Source organism: Mastigoproctus giganteus, chromosome 12 (genome assembly GCF_048544385.1).
Source record: "Mastigoproctus giganteus isolate SK-2022 chromosome 12, ASM4854438v1, whole genome shotgun sequence".
Lineage (NCBI taxonomy): Eukaryota > Metazoa > Arthropoda > Arachnida > Uropygi > Thelyphonidae > Mastigoproctus > Mastigoproctus giganteus.
In genome coordinates this window covers 86,811,111-86,833,514 of record NC_143586.1, presented here as the reverse complement: position 1 = coordinate 86,833,514, position 22,404 = coordinate 86,811,111, and the positions used below count along the sequence as shown (strand labels likewise).

Here is a 22,404-nt window from a genome sequence, read left to right as displayed (position 1 = left end):
CTCCATGTTCTAATTTTTTCAATATCTGATTTTATTGCAATATCTTCTGCTTCCAACAAAATATTTTTAAACTTTTCGTCTCACCTATAATTATGAAGATATTGCGACGAACTAGCAATAAGCGAATTTGCATTTTCTCAATTTAGTCCGACTTCTTGTAAAGCTTTACTTGTTATATTTATGTTGGTTAATACGTCATGCCAAATAATTAATGAACAAATGAATTTAAAATTTGCAATGTTCTTGAGCAAGACGTTTGCTTCAGATTTGTTTTTGGAAATTGTTGAAGTTTCGATTGGCTGTTGCACATTCACAAAACTTTCCAAAGATTAAATTATTTGTTCCAGTTAATATCTTAATGGTTTGAGCGAATCTATTCGGCTGGACCATCGAATATTACTAAGAGGTTTTAAGGTTAATTCTTTAATATTTTGTTTTAAAACATTCCATCTCTGTGTAGATGACGCGGAAAAAGTATAAAGGTGTTGTACAATATCAAAAAAAAAAGACACAGCTTCTACACAACAGGTAGCTGCATCATTAACCATTAAATTTAATGTGTGAGAGGAACACGGAACGAAGAACGCTCTCGGATACAAGGACAATATGCGACTCTGAACACCACTGTTTTCCTTCCGTATTGGAGCCGTTGTCATATCCTTGACCTCTTAGATCACACAATGAAAGATCATACTTCTGTGAAACTTCAAATATTTTTTCTGTCATTCCATTACCTGTGCTATCATTTATATTTATGAATCCTAAAAAATGTTTACATATTTCGATATATTTTCCTTCTTGATTTGGAAAAGGTGGTATATTTATAAAATGAACCATTATTGTCATTTGCTCAGTATGTGAGAGATCTGGCGTGCAATCGACAATTGTAGAATAATATTTACTTTTTTTCAACTTTGTTACAATTCTATCTTTAATTGCAGTATTTAGCAGATTAATAATTTCGTTTTGAACATTTTTGCCCAAATAATGTTGATGAATTTCACTATTTGTGATTTTCCTTAAGTGTTCTTTCATAACGGGGTCGTACTCTGCTAACAGTTCAATCATTTTTAAAAAATTTCCGTTGTTATCTTCGTACAATCTGTCTGATTATCCACGTAATGCGATATTTTATGAACCGTGAAACTTTATGATCGAAATAATCCTTTCTATGACATTTCTCCTTTGTTTTATATTTTCGTTAGTCTGTTTTTGAAAAGCGCTGTCAACAGTTATATTCAATTCTCTTATAAAGTCTTTCCACGTGGTATAAGCAATTAAGTATTCCTTAGATGTTTCACTGATATTCTTTGGTAGCGACCTTTAATATCAAAATAACAAACAATTCATAATGTTGTAAATAGTAGTGTTTGGTCCATAAAAGAGCAAGAGTCTCCCCAAAATAAATACTTTGCTTAGCATCATTTATTGTAACAGTAATAAAATGTATCGCAGAAGAGTCGTCATTACAACTTGTTTCCGGTCTAATTTTCGTATTATTCCATCCAGTTTGCAGACTATTATATAGGGCAAAGCGTTAGCAGTACCTCCTGTTTGACAAAGACCTATTAATACAGTTAACTGCTTAGTTAACTAATAATTAATTGATTAACAGGTTATTTAATTTTTCTAGTTTATTGAATGCCCCAGACTGGTTCACAGCTGTAGCGTGATAAAACGGAGTTCGTGCAAAAAAGTAAAATAGGCGCCCCAAAAATAAAATTTTTGATCAAAACGGAGACCCATGTAATGACTTGTACGAAAAATCAAATAGGCAACCAAAAACAAAAAAATGCTAAAAAAAGAAGCCCCTTGCAATACGGCTTTTAGAGGGCACTGCTTATACCACCAATGCTTCGACTCTCTGGTCCTCTTTAATACTATTACTGTACTTTTTTTTTAAGATGTTGGCACCCCAAAGCCATTGCACCCCTAGGCCGGTGCCTCTTGTTCCTAAGACTAGAGCTGGCCCTGGCTAATAATAATAATAATATAAAAAATTTCGGATTTTATGTTAAATTCAGGAACTTTTAAATTAGCCAAATTTCATTTTTCCAGCATAAATGGATTAAATAAGTGATTTATTATTTGAATTTATATTTTTTAAATATATATTTTTTAAAATTTATGTTTAAATTTTTTTATAAAATATTACGAGTTATTTTAAAATGCCTTTGTTACATTTAGTCCACACACATTTAATATTATAACATAAATAATAATAAACAATCATTATTTACCTAGTTTGGAAAGAGCCAAAACTTAACTTTGTAATAAGTATTCTATAGATTCTGTTTCCTTGGCACACTTGCAAATTTTTCAATAGCTTCATAATCAGTCGCATAGAAGTCTCTGTAAATAGAAAACAAAATCAATCCATTCAACCTATTTTCCGATGTTGATAATTGTATCCCTCGAATAAGATTTTTCGAGTTTCGCTACGCTGGCTGGCTGGTTGCGCCACGAATTCGGACTGTTTTGGAAGAGAAAGAGAGAGAGAGAGAGAGAGAGAGAGAGAGAGAGAGAGAGAGAATTATAGAAGCAGATTCAGAAGAATTGTGAAGATGGAAGTGTCTATAGAAAAGGGCATGCAGCAGAAACAGGACATCTATGAAACAGAGAGTGGAAACATGTGGACGTGATTTTGTAAAGGGCGGCTTCTGCAATCTCAGTTTAAATCCGCGTCATGTCGCTGTGAAGAACAGTACCATTGTAAATGGTCCAGAAATGTGATTACTAGTGTAGGTTTAGGAGTCTGCGCGGGTAACACAGTGGTATTGTCACCATCTTCCCCCACACCAGGTGGAAAAGGCCCGGGTTCGAATCCCGTCGATGACGCGAGGAACTTTAATGGGCTTTTTTCACTCCGTAGCTGAGTTACTCGGTCTTAGGCGTAGATGGCAAGGTTTTTCCCCTCAGAAACTGGGGTTTTTCGAAAACCAAAACAGACAAATCGGCCACAGAACACACGCAATTAACAGACATACGACACACAGCACGGCAGATTAATTTAATTATTCGGGTGGCCTAAAAATAAATTTGTTTGTAGGTTTAGGTGTCTGCGCGGTTAGCACAGTGGTATCGTCACCGTCCTCCCCACACCAGGTAGAAACGGCCAGCGTTCGAATTCCCTCGATGACGCGAGGAACTTTAATGGGCTTTTTTCACTCCGTGACTGAGTTAGTGGGTCTCAGGCGTAGATCGTAAGCCTTCCCCCCAGAAACTGGGCAGTTTTCGTCCAGCACAACAGGCAAATCGACCAGAGGACACACGCAATTTACAGACATAATACATATATGGGTAGATGTAATCATTTACTGGTGACCCTAATATAATAATTTGATTTGTAGGTTTAAGTTTATGTGTGTTGTGTTGTCTTGCTTTGTTGCTGTGCTCACTTGGCTGCCCAGAAGGATCAGCCACCTGGAGAGATGATTCTGGGTACTCGTCAACACCACAGGAAGGAGGGCAAGTTCCAGTGGAGCACGCACTGTCTCAATTCGAGATGATGAGGCTTATGATTGTGTTTTCCAGCATCATCTTTATTTTAAAAAAATAATAATAATGCATAGTATTTACAAAAGGAACCCTCTTTCAGCTATCAATAAGACAACCACTCATACTCATCAAGCTATTTCATTTGAAATTATCTAGAATAGTAGTTACCAACATTTTTTCCGAGACTCAAAATTTGGAAAATAATTTGCCTGGCGTCACAACGTGTCAGTTAAGAGAGAAGAAAAATGTAAAAAAATTAAAAAGCCGGGTATAGCATAACATAAATATATTTATTAATGGGTACAGATCCATTATAGAAAATACATGCGATGGTAAAGTGTATCAGTCAAAGTTAGAGCACATGGGTATAACTTATCAACAACAAAAAACACATGTTGACAGACAACTTATATGATCGAAACCCGCTAATATTCGTAAAATATTACAAATGCTGAACTGTTATGATTTTCTCTTGTAGGGAATCTGAGCCCTCATTTTGAATTTAAATCAATGTTTTGAATTTAACCAAACAGAAATAGAATAATAAATAGGAATTAAGATCTTCTCCAAATAACCCCAAGGGCTCCCAACTAGTGAGTATGGGCTTGGCAGCACAACTAAGGTCCTGAGCTGGATATCATCATTCTTCTCTTAATTGGTGATTCTCTTCTGCTTTTGAATCTCTCTCTCTCTCTCTCTCTCTCTCTCTCTCTCTCTCTCTCTCTCTCTCTCAAGGTGCTTCGGGGTATTTTCTTCTTTTTTTTTTTTTTTTTTTTGGCTGGTGAGGCATAAGCCTCAGCTTCCTAATAATAATAATAATAATAATAATAATAATAATAATAATAATAATAATAGTTATAATTATACTTTCAATTATTCGCCATGCATGGATTTAGGGTTAAAGCTTGTTTTTATTCCTTTGTCTTGTTGCATGGTTCTTCCATCTTTAAGCAAGTCTTTGAAATAATTTCCATCTATTCTGATTACATCTTACACGGATGCAGTTTTTCCTGAAAAATGTCCCGGGTAAGAGATTTCCTGACTTCAAATATAATATTTCAAAATTTTAATATTTTTAAAAATTTCTTAATTCCTATTTATTATTCTATTTCTATTTGGTTAAATTCAAAATGAGGACTCAGATTCTGTACAAGAGAAAATAACAATAGTTTAGCATTTGCCCGATTTTACGAACATTAGCGGGTTTCGATCACACAAGTTGTCTGTCTACAATAGCAATATAAGATACCTGTGATTAAATATAAAACAATATGGACATTAAAAGGACAAATAGCATCATATGTCTGATAAGTACCTGTTTCAAATTAGTTTCACATTTAATTATAAATAAGAAGCACATGTACATAAATACCAGGTTTTTAATGAACTAACGAGCTTTACATTCACATACAGGGTTTTTAATTCCCACTAAACCACACACACACACACAGAGTTTTATTAATTTATCGAGTCTAAAAATGAAACTACCACGATGTAAATGTTCAAATAGATTCAACAGGTAACATAGCGAAAGAAGAGCACGCTATAACTACACAGAGTGGACAGAAATCACGGGATACCTACCTAGTAACGGGTAGGCCCACCTTTCACCCGCATAAGGGCAGTCACACAGCGTGGCATTGAGTCGACTTGTTCAATAAAGTATGCCACAGGTATTTCCATCCATACCTGCTGCACTGCTGTCCATAATTTCGTCGCATTCCTGGGTGGAGGATCCAAAGCTTCAACGGACCTTTCCACAGCATCCCAAAGAGTCTCCACAGGGTTCGTGAACGGGAAAGCCATTCCATGGTGGTAAAATCTGTGGAATGTTCTTCAAACCATGTTGTAGTCACGACGGCTCTGTGGAGGAGGCGCGTTGTCCTGCTGGAAGAGTCCATTGCGCTGTGGGTGCACGATGACCATGAAGCGATGCAGGTGGTCTGCAAGGATGGACACATAACTTGGACCACTTAGAGATGCGTCCAGACGTACCAGAGGTCCCAACGTGTGCCACTTGAACACGCCCCAGACCATTACCGACCGTCCACTTGCCTGAACAGTTCCTTGTTCAGGCAGGTGGACGGTGGGTGCATAGCTTCGTGCAGTTTCCGCCAGATACGCACCCTCTCGTCGCTCGAAATAACTGGAAACGGGACTCATCGGACCAGGAGACCCGTCTCCAATCATCCAAGGTCCAGTGCCGATGTTCTTTCACCCAGTTGAGGCATAGAGTCCTGTGTCGTAGTGTTAGCAATGGGACTCTGATGGGTCGGCGGTTCCCATAACCTATAGTGGCCAATGATCGCCTGATGGTTTTGGTGGAGACGTTTCTGACACCTCCCTCGTTTAATTCGGCAGTGATTTGTGCTAATATCGCTGTCCGGTTGGTAGTCTGCGCGGGTAGCCCAGTGGTATCGTCACCGTCCTCCCCACACCGGGTGGAAAAGGCCCCGGTTTAATTTCCGAGGAACTTTAATGGGCTTTTTTCACTCTGAGGTTCAGTTAGGTGTAGATAGCAACGGTTCCCCCACCCCCAGAAACTGGGTTTTTTTGTTCAGAAACAGGCAAATCGACCAGAGAACACACGCAATTTACAGACAAAATAAATATATGAGTAGATGTAATCATTTACAGGGGACTCTGATATCATATTTTTTTTTTTAATCTGCTTGAGGTACTTGCATGATGGTCAAGTCATGAGAACGTCATTCTTATATTATGAATTTTTGAAGATGCATAGTCATTGCACATTTTTTCACTCATATATCACTAAAATTAACAGAAATAAAAAAAAATTATCAAATTTGCACAAAAAAGCGGTTTTTAAATTTCAACCTTTGTTTTTTAATTACTTCTGTGATGCCGTTTGATTTTCTTAATGGTTTGTCAAATCGTGGTTTCACATTTATGGCGAGAGCGTAATGAAGCGAGAGGTGGTTGTAATGAGGATCAAGTTTATTTCATGGCTTAGTTCTGATGGCACGACACTCGAAAATCCTGCTTCACAGAGATAAGTCGTAGGAAAGGGTAACAGATTTTTTTTTTTTTTTTTTTTTTTCAGCTTCTTAGCTAACCATTGCCTTGTCTTGTAGCGTAGCCCAAAAGCTTGATCACGGAAGCAGAGCTAATTTTGTTATTTGAATTTGATTTTCTTGCAGATCGGTAAGTTCTTCTTTAAATCAAATAATATCATCTCCAAATTCCGTGACATAAATGGATTTCTAAACCAACGCTTACTTTGGAACTCATCAGTCTCTGGTATACCTCGATTCATTTCATGTCGGATGTTTTTTAAATGTCACTGAAAAATGGATTCTATGTAGGCCAGAGATATTTCATAAGCACCTTCCAACATTGAATTTTATGTCGGGAATGCAGAAATTTTACCCTTTTTTACCTTTTGACATTTTTTCACTCCAAAGATTAAGCTTCTTTTTGAAAGAAGAAATATTCCCACCAATGTCAACCATAGTTTGGTAACGGCCCTCCATACTGGAATTAAATTCATTGAGATGATTAAATTTTTGTCACTTAAATATGTCAGTTTCGCTAGCCAAATTTTCTATATGCATAAGAAATGATTATTATTATTATTATTATTATTGTTGTTGTTGCTCTTATAATACTTTTCTCTGATTGGGGGTTTCCACTCCGTAACGGCTACTGCTATCAAGTACAAGTGGTTGTAATGTCTGGTGTTACTGTTGGTCGAGGAACTCTCTTACTATCCTACAGGTGTTCAAGTTTACGACTTTCTGGAGTTCCTTGTAGGTGTTCTCTGGGAGTCCTATTGCTGCTAGGCTGCTATGTAGGATCTTTGGCACTATACCGGTCATTGACACGATGATCGGGATGATCGTTACTTCTTGCATATGCCACATCTCCTTGACCTCATGGCTCAGGTTCGTGTACTTCCTAATTTTTTCCTCTTGGTTTTCTAGACATTGCTAGTGTTGGACACCGCTATGTCAATTAGGTAGGTAGCCTTTTCCATCTTGTCCACAAGGGTTATGTCCGGTCTGTTGTGCAGGATGGTCTTATCCGTTATTATGGCGCGGTCCCAGTACAGCCTGCGGGTTGGGGTCTCTAGTAAGGCCTGTGGTTCGTATTTGTAGTTTTTTTTTTGTTTGTTTTTTGGTTTTTAGGAGCATTAGCAACTAAGGCCATATTGCTCCGGGATATGCGGTGGTCATTCCCTGACCTTTCCGCATCCTCCATATTTGGTGGTGACGGGCTCGAACCCCGGTCTAATCAAGAAGCGTGTGCTACGCACTGCTGCTCCTTCCCACCTGGCTACGGAGGCGCCGTATTTGTAGTATGGTACACTTTCTTTGGTCAACTGGTATGTCCTCGCTAGCTTCTGATGTATTATCCTGGCTACCTGATCGCGTCTATGAGTGTACTCAGTCTGGGTGATCACTTGCACTCCACGGTCAAAAAAATGCAACGCGGCTTTTCGTGATGGAGGACGTTCCAGCATTACAGATAGCTAAGCATTTTTCCAATCGAGGGTATGGTTATTAAAAAAATTATCAACAGTTTGAACGATGTCTTCACCTCTTGTTTTATCACCTTCGTACTGTACGAAATTTATCTGCAATATGCTGCTCATTATTAAATTTATGCTGCTCGTTATCTGCAAAAACGGTAGATTCATCCATTTGATGCTTTTTTTAAGTTCCAGATAACTTATTCAAAAATATCCACGGAATTAAGAACAAATCGCTATTTGATACTGTGTTGGAGAGCAGTATCAATTCGAAATGTTTTGCTGCTTCCTCTCAACAAACTGCCTTAGCTATTTCAATGGCAGCAGGCTTCAAACTTTCTGCGATGTCATGAAGTCTTTTACAACCTACTGTTTTCCACGCAACTTCAAAAAGGCTGCTGATGCTTTTCCAAAGAACAAATCACAGAAGTTGAAGGGGCATCAAGACTCATTCGCTTAGCCCCTGCCTCTCTGGCTTTCCAATAACTCATGGTGTTTCTAATGAAATTTGAATGCATTGTAGTTAAATGACATTTTAATTTGTTTTCTTTCATTGATAAATTCGCCAAGGCTTCCATACCGCTGCGCACAATACACGAGACGCTTCTCATCGTTCTTTAATACCAGTGAAGCCATATTTAAGAAATCCAGGTTTATGCAGGGTGTTTCAGTTAAACGTTTCAGAACTTCTAAGAGGTGTAGGGTACATCCTGACAACTCGAAAGCATATAGCAATGTGGGGTCGGAAATGCTTTCCTGAAGCGGTGTTGTAACCAGAAGCACCATAAAAAGAAGAGACCGTAAGTGAGAAATCGTTTTAATAATACATGAAAAGAAGCAAAAGGTACATGGATTAAAGTAAGTGTTCGAAGTTTCTTCCACGGGGTACAATGCACGCCTCACATCTCCGATGCATGGACATCCAAACATTCTGGAATACTCCAGGCGAATTTCGAATTTCTTCGGCAGCTACTGCGATTCTTGCAACCAGCTCCTCAGCATTGTCAACAGGGGTGTCATAAACTAGCGATTTCATATGACCTCAGAAATAAAAATCAAGACATGATAGGTCGGGTGACCGAGCAGGCCAACGCACGGGACCACCACGTCCGATCCACTGTTGACCAAATGTGACATCCAGGTAGTTACGAACATCTCCGCTATAATGGGCAGGGGCGCCATCGTGTTGGAACCACATTGTCTGTTGAGTCGATGCAGAAATCTGTTCATCTCTCAAAAGTTGTGGCAATACTTGCTGCAGAAAGATCAAGTAGATAAGTCCGGTTAGACGACACGGTAACAGGTAAGGTCCGATGAGGTGATCTCCCATAATACCGGCCCATACATTGACCGAAAATCGAATCTGTGCTGCACGACGTCGTATTGCATGCGGGTTCTCGACCGCCCAGATATGGTCGTTATGCGTGTTGAAAATTCCTTCCCTTGTGAAGGATGCCTCATCGGAAAACAACACTTCAGCAGGAAAAAGGGGATTTGTAGCACATTTTCCAAGGTACCACTGTGCGAAAGCAATACGAGGTTGAAGAAACTTCGAACACTTACTTTAATCCATGTACCTTTTGCTTCTTTTCATGTATTATTAAAACGATTTCTCACTTACGGTCTCTTTTCTTTTTATGGTGCTTCTGTGTACAACACCGCTTCAGGAAAGTATTTCCGACCCCATATTGCTATATGATTTCGAGTTGTCAGGATGTACCCTACCCCTCTTAGAAGTTCTGAAACGTTTAACTGAAACACCCTGTATAAGTACGAACGATTTTTCGATTTGAACAAGGATCTGAAAATAAAAACAACTTTTGATTAGCTGAAAATTATAAAGGCTTGCATAATTAACATAAACACAAAAGCACGTAACAAATAATCTTAGAACGTATCATGTAATGTGTAAATGTCACCAAATATTTGCCTTAAAATCTGGTGTAAATTAACATTAGCATTGATAGTGGTATGTGGTATATGATACAAGAGAGCAAGCTTAAACAGCACCTGCCAAAAAAAAAAAAAAAAAAATTCCCATTTCTATTCTTTCGTTCCAATGGTTTGTCTAGCTCTTCCCTCAATTTATTTTAGCTGTCAACTTCCACAACAGATGGAAGTTTCTTCTGGCAATCAACTAACCGCTGGCTAAAGGAGAAACATCTATTCTTCAGCACATCTATCTGCAACTATCCTTCCTCAATTTAAATTTGTACCCCCACCACTTGTGTAGTCTGAGCAAGAGGACGAATCACATCGGTATTGAACTTGCTCAATCCTTCAAAGCCTTAAACACCTCAATCAGATCACCTCACAGGTGCCTAATCGTCAGACGCTTCAATTTGCAGTACTGAAGCCTTTCTTGGAAAGAGTACCGCTATTTTTTACACTCACCAGTCTCGTTGCCCTTCGCCGCACTCGTTCCAGCAACTCTACTTCCTTCCAAAAATGAGGCCTGACTATTCTTATACAAGGGGATAATTACCTTCTTAACCCTGCTAGAAAAAAATTCTATATATCATTAATAAAAAAATAAAAAAAACCACAAAAAAATCATGACAAATTTTTTTGTCAATCTTTTGTTTCTCAATTTTCTCTCTCTCATGATAACTCAGATTTTTTATTTCTTTTTTTTTTTGGTTGGCTGAGCAATAGCCTTGGGCTATACCAGTCTCACGCAGTTTGGTGTAAACACTAGTAAACGCTCTTGAATCCAGTATTCTGAGGTTATGAAACCATCGACAGTATTCTCTACACGCATGCAGTAGCACTTCCACCACAAAAACCGTAGACAAACACCATATCGGCATATTGAGCATTTATCCCCAGGGACTCACATCTGGTGAGTATGGGCTTGGCTCACCCAGGGTCCTGAGCTGGATATCATCATTCTTCTCTTTCTTGGTGATTTCCTTCTACTTTTCTCTCTCTCTCTCTCTCTCTCTCTCTCTCTCTCTCTCTCTCTCTCTCTCTCTCTCTCTCTCTCTCTCTCTCTCTCTCAGGGTAACTCAAGAATTTTTTTTTTTTGGCTGATGCAGCACAAGCTTCAGGCTTGATTGCTTGTTGGTCACATCTGATTCAGGGAGCTGTGCGCGCCAGTTTCAAACAGCTGTATTTCCGAATCCATTGAATATTGGACACATGTTTATATGAACTTTTTTATTCATAATAATCAATACTATAACCTCCCAAAAATATTTACTGTTCCTCCTGGATCACCCTGTATAATAGTTTTTTACACACGTGATGGTGCATGAATTCAATTTGAAGAAGGACAGTCGCAGAATAGATGTGCGAAAAAATGCCTTCAGCCAATAGGTGGTCATTGCTGGAAAGCTACCATACGTTGTTTTGGAAGTGGATAGCTTGAATAAACCAAAGCAAGAACTAAATAAACTATTCGAGGGGTGGATAGGTGAAATGGCAAATTTTGTTTTTGAAGTACAAGCAGGGCCGTACTTATAAATATGCGCATGAGGTGCTAGCCTCGGGCCTCACCATAGAGGGGGTCCTCGCATGTCCTCTGTAAATTTTTAAAGCGATCTTTGTATTGCAAAGTATGTGCTTAAACAGATCTATTAAAATAATTGTATTTTTTTTTATTATATTTATATATGCAAGTTTTTTTTTTTTTTCTTTTTGACTCTGCATCTCTGGTATTTAGTCCTGTACAAGGTTTTTTTTTTTTTTGCATCATTTGCCGCTACTAATACTGGTACCAGGGGCGAGCCTTCCCCAGGGTGAAGTGCTGCACTGCACCCGGGCGCCAACGTTCAAGGGGCGCCTGAAAATCTGAAACTTACATACACATATGAAGAAGATTTTAACTTGGCCCAGCAAATTTCAATTGGCACCAGGGCGCCATATACTCTAGGAACGCCCCTAACCGGTATGGGCTTGGCACTCCCAGCGTTCTGAGCTAGATATCATAATTCTTCTCTTTCTTTGTGATTCCTTTCTCTCTCTCTCTCTCACAGGGTAATTCACATTTTTTTTGGCGGGTGTAGCATAAGCCGCAGGCTTCCTTGCACCATATGGCTAATAATAACAATAATAATAATAAAATTCAGCTATTCAACTATACCAGCTAATTTGGCTAATAGGATGGCCTTTATACCTACCAAATGCAATCGTTACTTTTTTTTTTTTTTTTTTTAACTCACTTTTTTTCGTTGTACAAACCCATGCGTCTTCTGCTTCTGTTACATCTGGTATTAATATATTAATATAAAAATTTCTATAAATATCACAGATCGCTTATATTTTGACCGGTGTCCGCATTGGACTGCACTGTTTCCTGTATTGTATATAAGGAGGGAATCCCGCTGTCTTTTGAATGTGTTTTTAGTTGTGGCACCGATTTGCCTTTGCTTATTTTATCGTGTTTATGAAAGAAACAGTTATCAGAAGGGAGATATTCAGTGGCTGGTGGAAAGGTACACTTAATGTATTTATCATGAATGCAATCTCTCTCTCTCTGTTTTTAGTTTCGCTCTTCGTGTTCCCTCACCTTTTTTACATTCACATCGCGGTATTCTGATTTTGCCAATTTTTTGCTGTTTGTTTTATTCATACCATTGCATAATTTAAAACGAGACTCTTTTAAACGCAACTCTTCCATAATTTAAAACGAGATTCCTTCGTTTTAAATTTACTTGCGTGGAAAAAATTTGCACATAATAGAGGTATACCTTGGTACTGTTCATTAGCTATTTACTGTGACTGTAAGGGACTGGCTTCAATTTCTCTTGTTTCAAATTAGTTCAATCGAGATTTTTTTTTTTTTTTTTTTTTTTTGCTATTAGTACAATATTGGTTAGGGAATGTGACGTTAAAATTAATATAAAAATTAAATAAATAAATATATATATAATTCCTGGATTTAGACAAGCCTAATAAACAATGGCTTTGGACCTCTCTATCCAGGGACCACCTGTCAAGCCCTGTGAAGATAAAATCTATAATTTCCTTTAGTGAGAATAAGATCCATAAATTTGCATGAACAGAAACACTGTCTACTTTCCGTGTAATTTTCTTACCACGTGTCAGTAAGCGCTATTAGTACACTTCGTATTGGTATAGCAGTTGGCAGCATATCATCATGAGGTTGGGTCCTGGTGCAACATTTTTTTTTTTTTTTAATTGAATCTCAAGGCCATTTTTCTTTCTTCTCCTCAATTCATGATTCTGTTACAGCTATGCTACCCTACCTATAAACGCATGGAGCCAGTGGATGGGTGAAATGGGAAAGTTTTTTTTTTTTTTTTTTTTTTTTTTTGGCTGGTGCTATATAAGCTTGCTTTCTTGCATCATATGCCTCTACTAATGCTATATTACCATAGGACAATATGCAACTGTGGACAGCATGATGTGAATCCTAATATGGTACTGAGAGCTGATCATTAATGTACGACAGTAGCTGTCATAACCGTGCACCTGTTATGATTATGTTAGGTTGTGCTACTCTATTGTGTAATGTAACCTAACCTTTTACCATTGATTCATTGCACCCTGAATATAACACTTAAGAGGGTTCAATGGATTCATCTGGCAGATGCTTTTTTTTTTTTTTAAATAAAATTTTAATTTTAAGATTTTTGGTTGACCAAGACAACGATGGCAAGGTCAAGACCACCTCCAAGAGCTACAACAGAACAGGTCTTAAAAGACCTAAGCCGGACCAAGTTCATGATGATGATAATTTTTTTTTTTTTCATTGAATTGAAAAATGGTGCATTATTGATTACATTTTATGTAATTTAACCCAACTTTCCATTGTTTGAAATCTAGTTGTATACATCTTCTTTCACTGAACTTTTATTATACCTGTTTCTCTTGCTTTCCACATGGCAACAGTTCCCTGCCCCCTCCCTCCTTTTCTTGAAAAAATTAGAAATTTTCATAAAAATACACTGTGGGTTAAAAAAGAAACAAATTATAGTATGCTATTGGTGTAGATATGCTACCTATAATTCACCCACCTTTTAACCATTAGACATATTTTAAGTGAATTTCCGCATTTTAGATATGAATGACATACATCTTTTACCACTTCTAACCATCTGACCAAGCCTTATATACTCAAGTCAGATACTCTCTGACAATGATCACGTGTCAGCTGGTTTTGTCTATTTAAAATTGATAAACTTATTTACATCTATTTAAATCTATTTAAATAGATGTAAATAAGTTTAATAATTTAAATCTATTTAATCTATTTACATCTATTTATACTCTTTTTATTACGTATACTTTTATTACTTGTTTATATATCCTTTAAAATAACTTAAGCATTTGTCCCTCATGTGAGGTCTGACTGTTATTTTTTAAAAATTTCTGTTATATCTTAAATTTTGAGAATGAACAAATCCTCCAAACATGATACAGTATTTTCTGTGTGGTTTTTTTTTTTTTTTTTTTTTTCTCCCAGTTTTTCTTCAATTATGAGTTTTGTATGTGACTGCGATAGAATGAGATTTTTTTTAATCAACTATCAGCAACCATAAATCATTTCCCTGTCCCCTCCCCCTTCAGGAATATGAATAGCAGGTAATATATCTGCACCAACAGCATGTTATTGTTTGGCTGTTTTTACCCTTTGTATGTGGTGTTTTTTTTTTTTTTTTTTTTTCTTCCAAGGGGAATTTGCAAGACAAATCCAGAAATAGAGGCAGGGTATATGGGATATAATAGGAGGGTAAAAAAAATGTGTACAGCAAAAAGTGGAATGAATAAATGTAAATTCTAACTAATAAAACAATTTTCAATTCAACAAAGCAAAATTAAATTTTTATAATAAAAAAAAAGTGTAATGCCAGGCACACCCCCAAACAGGATGTCTCTCTTTTGGGGGTGTGCCTGGCACAGGATTAAATGGATAGGAATTGGTTCCTTTTTACTAATAGCCAATTTTCCAGAATTCTGGTTCCTTTTTGATTTCACCATAGCAATTTTTTTTTTTTTTTTTTTTTTTTTGGGATCTTGTTATTATATACCTTATATTAAGTCAATGGCTCTGTCATCAAATCTGCTAATTGCTTTTCGGTCACTTCTAATAGATAGAAGGCTGAAATTTTGTACATATTCTTGTGACTATGCATTCTATCAAAATTGAGCTAAATCTATCAAACAGTGCACCATGCAGCCATTACATGTTATATATTGGCTACCTGGATTTATACCTCACCCGGGTTTTGGACCTTTTCCCCAATCTCTTTTGACATAATCATACTGTATTTATAAAAAAATGTGTAGAATTTCTATTAATAAAAATTTTAAAAAATAAATAAGAAAATAAAAAATAATATAAAAAACAAGGTTTTCAAAAATATACCTTAATTCCGATAAAATACAAGATGTGGCCTTTACCCCTGCAACATAAAATGCCTCATTTTTAAAGAACGGTAAAGGCCACACCTTATATTTTATTGGAATTTATCAGAATTAAGGTATATTTTTGAAAAACTTAGTTTTTTTAAATTATTTTTAATATAATATTAAAATTAGGAAGAAAATTTTAGCCTTCCTTATTTCAACCTTTATCTTAAAAAAAAAACATGCACACACAACTGGTCAGTGAACTTCGTATACCAAAGTGCCTGCTTCCACAACATTTTTAGTGTATCTGCTGGATAACTTAATTATATGAACATGCTGGTTTTAGTTATCAAATTTTGTTTTATTTATTTTTATAAATTCATATTTTTAAATGAAATAACAGGAAAATAGCATATAGCTTCTTGCATTTAATGTAATTGGTACTGTGCTGTAACCTAACAATTTAGAATTGGATTGATGATTATACTATACCAGTAACATTTAGTGATATTGTGTTCTTACCTCTATACTTATATTATTGTAAATGTGGTTTTAGGACTTATTTACCAAGCTCCAGGCACGGTTTCTGAACCATAATACACCAAGTAATATGCAAATAAACTTTTCTTTTAAATTTGAAATTTTGACATTCAAACCTTCCAATTAATTTTATATTAATGTACTGTATTTCTCAAGTATGCAGTGTCAAAATAATTAATGAAATTGTTTACCAAACGCAAATTAATTGAAAAAAAATAATAATCAAAGAGAATTTTGAAATCCATTTTCAGCATTTTAGTCCTTTTGCAATTCAGTATATACAAATGTATGCTAACACTATCTGCAGAATAGAATTATAACTTATAATTGAAGTGTATCATTTTGACTACCTGTAGATGAGAAACCATGAATTGTTTAGTGATGAAATTTAGACAGTGACTGAAAAAAGAAAAAAAATTGAAGTAAACTTAAACTGTATCAGACAAATAATCAATGAGATTTCAGGCATTGGTATTTTCCAGAAAATTATATTATATTTTTATTTCTGTGCACTGCAATAGATAAACCAAAATACACTTTGTGATTGACTATTTGAAAGGCACAAAAAAATCCCAAAAAGTGACATCATCATATGCTTGTCAAACCTCATCACACAACTAGCAACTCATGTTAGCTTTTGTTGCTGCTTTGGTCATATATACTTTTATATGATCAAAATAGAAATTCAAAGATCAGGTCTTTATCTCTACTCCCCGTAGAGGAAACTGGCCAATTGCAGCAGAAATTTCTGAGACCATTGATACCACATGAAATGCACACTCATCCACTACTGTCAGAACAGCATTACGTACCCAAGCACGGTACTAAGTACTATAGGTTCTAATACCTCTCGTATTTGGGGTTTACATAGGAAAAAAAAACTCATCCACTACTGTCAGAGCAGTGTTATGACAACTAGATATTCTAGTCTGTGGGGGTGATTCCTCCTGCAATGGCTTTCTTATAAGATGCTTCACAAGTTGACTGCGTGTGATCCCCGACATCACACTTGACTTCTTTACAGCTTCTGGTTAGGATGGCAGCAGATAATATAGTCTGGAACATTTTATGGGCTGATGAGGCTTATTTCTGGTAGGGTGAATGCCCATAATTGTCAGATATGGAGAATTATTCCCCCCCCCCTCCCCACACACATGTTATCAATGAAACCCACTTGTTATTGTTTGGTGTGGGTTCACAACTAATTGGATTTGGCACATGGCCTTAGTTACTCATGCACCAAAAAACTAAAATCACTCTCACTTCATAGTGGGATCCATTTTTCTTTGAGGAGTTTCAATCATATGGTCCTAAAACATGTACCATAATGGGAGTGCATTACTATGATCTTCTCAGACACCATATGACTCTCTTCAAGAAGCATTGTTTAGATACAACTTTTAACATGGGATGTAGCTCCATGACACTGCTTGACTAGTAAAACGTTTCTGCCTAGCCCCCTGGCTGTCTGGACCTTATTCTGTGTAATTTTTGGTTGTGGGTATATCAAGGACAGGGTTTATAGAGGAAATATTTAGTTCTCTAGCTGGCCTGAAGAAAAGTATCATAAGGCATTCCTTATGATGCTTTCCAATCAGAGTCATGCCAAGGGCAAGATGAACAAGGCTCTTGCCTCAGATTAAAAGCTGAACGGAATGCGAAAAGAAAGATTAAATAATTGTCAACGTTTTCGATTTTGTTTTGATTATTCCAATCCTTTTATCATCTTGCTTTTGCAAGACGAAAATCTTTGTCGTGCCACTGTACAGATACTGAGCTCTGCATGCCAGTGCTATCTGGGTGACCACAATGGTTGTCGCTTCACTGGTTGTCATTTTATAACCTCAATTTTAATTTTTTATTAAAACATGTACCAGAAATGTATTTTAAAAAGTCATATATATATATATATATATATATATATTTTTTTTTTTTTTTTTATTTTTTTTTTTATTAAAAATGTTGTTTTTTTTTTTTAATATTTTAGGGGAGGATGCAATTTTTCATTCTTGCCTCGGGTACTAAAATAGCTTGGCACAGCCCTGTTTCCAGTGATATATTTGGACAACAATTGATAGCTGTATTGCACTTCCAGCACTTTTTCAATATAAAGAGCCATCACATTATTATATTCACAGCCTGTACTGTAACTTAATCGAATAAATTGCCGAGTCTCCAGTGGCAACTGAACCCTCATCTCATTTTTCCCCCCATTTCCATATGGTTTAGATACTGTCTATTCCCAATTTCACCTCTGTGCAGTTCATGGTTTACCACCTTCATGCTCATTAATTATATATTGTTAACAGTTATTTATTTTATATATTTTCTTTTAAGGGATTTGATAATTAAAATGAACAGGTCACCAAGAAGAAGCTCCAAAATATGTAAGTGTCTTATTTTGCCTTTATAATTAAAGTGTTATTTGACTTCTCTGCAGTTCTGTGAATCAGACTTTTTGGGTAATCATTTAAAGACTTAAGTGTACTTAATCAATATACAGACACACAGCAACCTACTGTGTATATACTAATAGGCCTCAGTGACATGGCTTTCGCTCTCCAGCCATGCTGCCCACCAAATTGCAACTTACTAAACTTTTCAAAGGAAATATGATGATTTGTTACGTTTTATAATTATGTACATCAGTGACCATTCAAGCAGCAAGTCACAGAATGCACTGGAGAGATCTTATTAACCCAGTTATATGTAGTGATATACAGCTCTTTTATAGAAAAATGTGTGCAATTTGCTGGTTAAAATTGATTTCTGTCTGATTTTTTTTAAAGTTCTGCCTTGTTTCCTGTGAGGAATTAGTGGCTATGATTATTTTATTGTAACTTTCGATAGGGCAAAGTTCATGCTAGGTTTATTTATTAGTATTTGCATCGTGATGCAAGGAAGCTAAGCTTATGCAATACCAGTTAAAAAAAAAAAAAAAATTCATAATTAACCTTCTTTAGTTTTATTCAAACTGTCTGCCTCCATAACATCAGGTGGAAGCTTATTCTAAAAGTTGATTACACAATATTAATTATAAAGTATGATGTATCAAACTGAATCCTAAATAAAGGACAGAAAGTGCCACATTTAGATTATGATCATCTACTTTAAAAAGTTTTGAAACTGGCGTGATCACAGTATAAAAAGGAGAAAAATATTCGTAATAATTCAATGAGAAAAATTAATTTGTGGCCACACTGTATGCCTCTGAAATCCGTGTGAAGATCAACTTACTCTACAACAAACTTAACAAAAAATACTACTATGATGTACAATTATGGTTCATTTTAGCATAGTACTAATCAGAGGATAAAAAAGGTTGTGAAATTTATAAATGCTTTTGTTCATACATATACAAATTAACCCTCAAAAGATGTATTTGCCATGCATGTGATTTATTATTTATTGTTGCGAGCTGGAAATTTAGCTGTTAAGATATATTCCCTAGTCTGCAATATAACTGAAACCATCTTTTCAGTGATTTCAGTACAATTCTAGTTGTCTAATAGGCAATTAGACTTGTCATTTGGCAGACATATGCTATGTAGTCATTCCTATTTGTTGATTCAAGACAATTGCAGTCTTTTTCTTCCATTTCATAACATGAACTGAAATTTTTACCTGTGACGTTTTATAGCACAAATTGGAAAAGTTGTACCTTATTTTCCATTGCATTTTATAAAAGCAAAAAAAAAAAAAAAAAAAAGGAACTTTATAGTTTGGTTACTTTACTTGGAAAAAATATATATATTTTTATATATAGTTATATAAAAAGACATATCTGAATATCAAGCAGATAAGTGCAAATGGATTATGTTCTTGAAATTTCCAAGTAGAACATATAATAAACTATATATGTATTATATGTGCTACCTGCTATTCATAGAACATAATCTGATTCACCAATATTTAACAGAACTATATATAGTAGTGTAATCAAATAACGATTTAATAAATTAAACTGTTATACCACATTAAAGTAATTGTTGAAGACTGTAACGAGTAGTGCTGAAGAGGTGCTTACTGCTATTTACATGTCAGTGAAATTAAAAAATAATAATAAAAGACAATTGAAATTAAACTTAGATTGAAATTCAAAATAAATAAGTGAATGGGCTTACACTCATCCAGGTAAGCACAGCGGTACTGTCTCCTGTATGGCACAACTGTTACCAGAAACAACCCGACTGCATTAAGCCCAACTACAAACACACATTTCTGATACCCTTAGAATGAAGAAAAGAACACAAAAGTAAAGAAATTAGAGGAACCACAGTGACCAATGCTTTTGGGCAATTTCCATAGGACTGACACATCCTTGGGTGTCTCTATTTGCCCATTGGGATTAATGCAGTGGGAGTTTCCTGGGTTGTTTCCAGTGGCAGTTGCACTATACTTATGCAGGAGACTGTGCCACTGCACACACTTAAGTGAGTGTAGGTCCCTGTTTGCTTATTTATTTTGAATTTTAAATTTTAATTTCATTTGTCTTTTATTATATTTTAATTTTGCTGGTATGTAGGTAGCAGTAAGCATGTCTTGAGCACTACTTGTTTAGTTTGCAACAATTCCTTTAATATGGACCAAGAGTGTCTAATTTTGTAAATCATTATAATCTGCATTGTTTTTATACACTGCTTCTAACATACTCATTATGTCCAGATACCCAGACATACTGATGTTGCAGCATAAAAATATTTATTATAGTATATAAATTATGAAATGTGTAATATATACTTGCATGTAATAATATATATGTAGTACATTATTGCCAAAGTAATATCAGCATATAATAATTTTTATTATGAAGTTTTACTTCTACTCTCTTCAGTATCATTTATTAGAAACAAAGCAGATTTAAAAAAAAAAAAGTTGCATGCAATTATTTTGAACCTCTCCACCCATCTGGATGTGTTTATATTTATGTTATTATTGTTGAAAAAGTTATGAATGCCTGAGTAACCTTTATAATTCAGTTTAATCCAGCAGTTTTGTTCTAATTCTTCAACCATAGCAAGGCATCTGACAGACTTGGTTTTTTTTTTTTTTTTTTAGGAATTTTTCTGTTATTTTTTAAAGTTGGGAGCAAAATCATATTTCTCTGTACCTATCCCCACCAATTTTTTCTAAACAGTGATATAGTGTTTTCTATTTTTATTGAGATGTATTAATGTAATAAGAGGCTAATTGATATTTTAATAGACTACACACAAATGATTGCATTTATCAATTTTGAAATGAACAGACCTGTACAAAGACTGCTCATCTAGCTACTGTTAATTTATCACTTCACCCACCCTTCAGGGCTTGAGTAGATGAATTATGGATAACATACATGCACCAACAGCATGGCGCCTCCGTAGCCAGGTGGGAAGGAGCAGCAGTGCGTAGCACACGCTTCTTGATTAGACCGGGGTTCGAGCCCGTCACCACCAAATATGGAGGATGCGGAAAGGCCAGGAAATGACCACCGCATATCCCGGAGCAATATGGCCTTAGTTGCTAATGCTCCTAAAAACCAAATAACTAACTAGCACCAACAGCATCTTATAACTTGGCTCTTTGTATCCACATATATTTTTCTGTAATTTTTTTTTATTTACTTGGAGGGGATTATGGACAAAAAGCAGGAAATTGAGCGAAGGGAAGTATAATGGGGGGGGGGGGCACAAATGCAAAATGAGAAATGGACAAATTTGCAAATAATGATTAAAAACAAAAGAGCTAAAAATTAATTTTTTATATATGCTCACATGAGGGGGGGGGGAGTATCTAGGAGATACATTTAAGAGTGCAATCCTGAGAGTTACACTTGTAAATGATACTAACAAAGGGTTAGTATCATTTCACCTATAGCTATTCTTTTAGTAACGTCAAACTGTACATATTCATTAGAAAACAAACACTTATGAGATTTTAATAATAGCATGGACTAGCATGACCATTAAGTATGATCCCCCAGAAACAGAATTCTGGGTAATTTTCTGTTTTGTGATTAGATTGTCTTTCTTTAATGAATTCATTAATTTCAATACGATATGCTAAATTTCTATTGTTTTGAACAGATGCAATGAGCTCATACTGGCATGCCAGACTGACAGTTAAAATAAGTGTACTTTTTTTATATCCGCTATGTAATATGACTGCCACTAATTATCTTTTTATTCAGTAATCATGTAAAAAATATAGCTAGACAAATTACTAATCATTTTGATTATTGTGATCCTTTGATGATCATTTTGAAATATAACCTATTTAGTTAAATAAACATGTATAATATGTATGGCTTTATATATATCATAATTGTAGCACTTGTTCTTTCAATATCATAAATTGCTTGTTGGTTTCTTCATTCATAAATTAATAATTTTTGTTTAATTATATATTAATTAATTTTCTTGTGGTTTTCTTACATGATAAAGTTCTCTTATAAATTGAATTAGATCTTTTATAAGCAAGTTATTGATTTCTCTAACTCTTTACACATTTTTGTAAACCCCTTTTAGAGACTTCTAGCTATACCACTGTTCATCTTTCTTGATGATATAACCTTA

At 35.5% G+C, this 22,404-nt stretch overlaps 2 protein-coding genes across 2 annotated transcripts in view; one reads left to right on the top strand and one right to left on the bottom strand.

Annotated features, from left to right (window-relative positions):
• Positions 1-540: 540 nt before the first annotated feature.
• Positions 541-1,068, bottom strand: LOC150077249 (zinc finger MYM-type protein 1-like). The gene has a single exon (XM_090385829.1). It carries the CDS (start codon positions 1,066-1,068, stop codon positions 541-543), a length of 528 nt encoding a protein of 175 aa, XP_090241955.1.
• Positions 1,069-12,245: 11,177 nt separating this feature from the next.
• Positions 12,246-22,404, top strand: part of LOC150077248 (uncharacterized) — a 39,324-nt gene continuing 29,165 nt past the window's right edge. Inside the window, exons 1-2 of the mRNA XM_090385828.1 lie at positions 12,246-12,426; positions 18,185-18,234. Of these exons, the coding sequence (XP_090241954.1) occupies positions 18,201-18,234 (34 nt within the window). The 5' untranslated portion in view covers positions 12,246-12,426; positions 18,185-18,200. The remainder of the gene's footprint in view (positions 12,427-18,184; positions 18,235-22,404) is intronic.

Coding starts and splice junctions, on each gene's coding strand:
- LOC150077249 (XM_090385829.1), bottom strand. CDS start 1,068: ATGATTGAACTGTTAGCAGAGTACGACCCCGTTATGAAAGAACACTTA.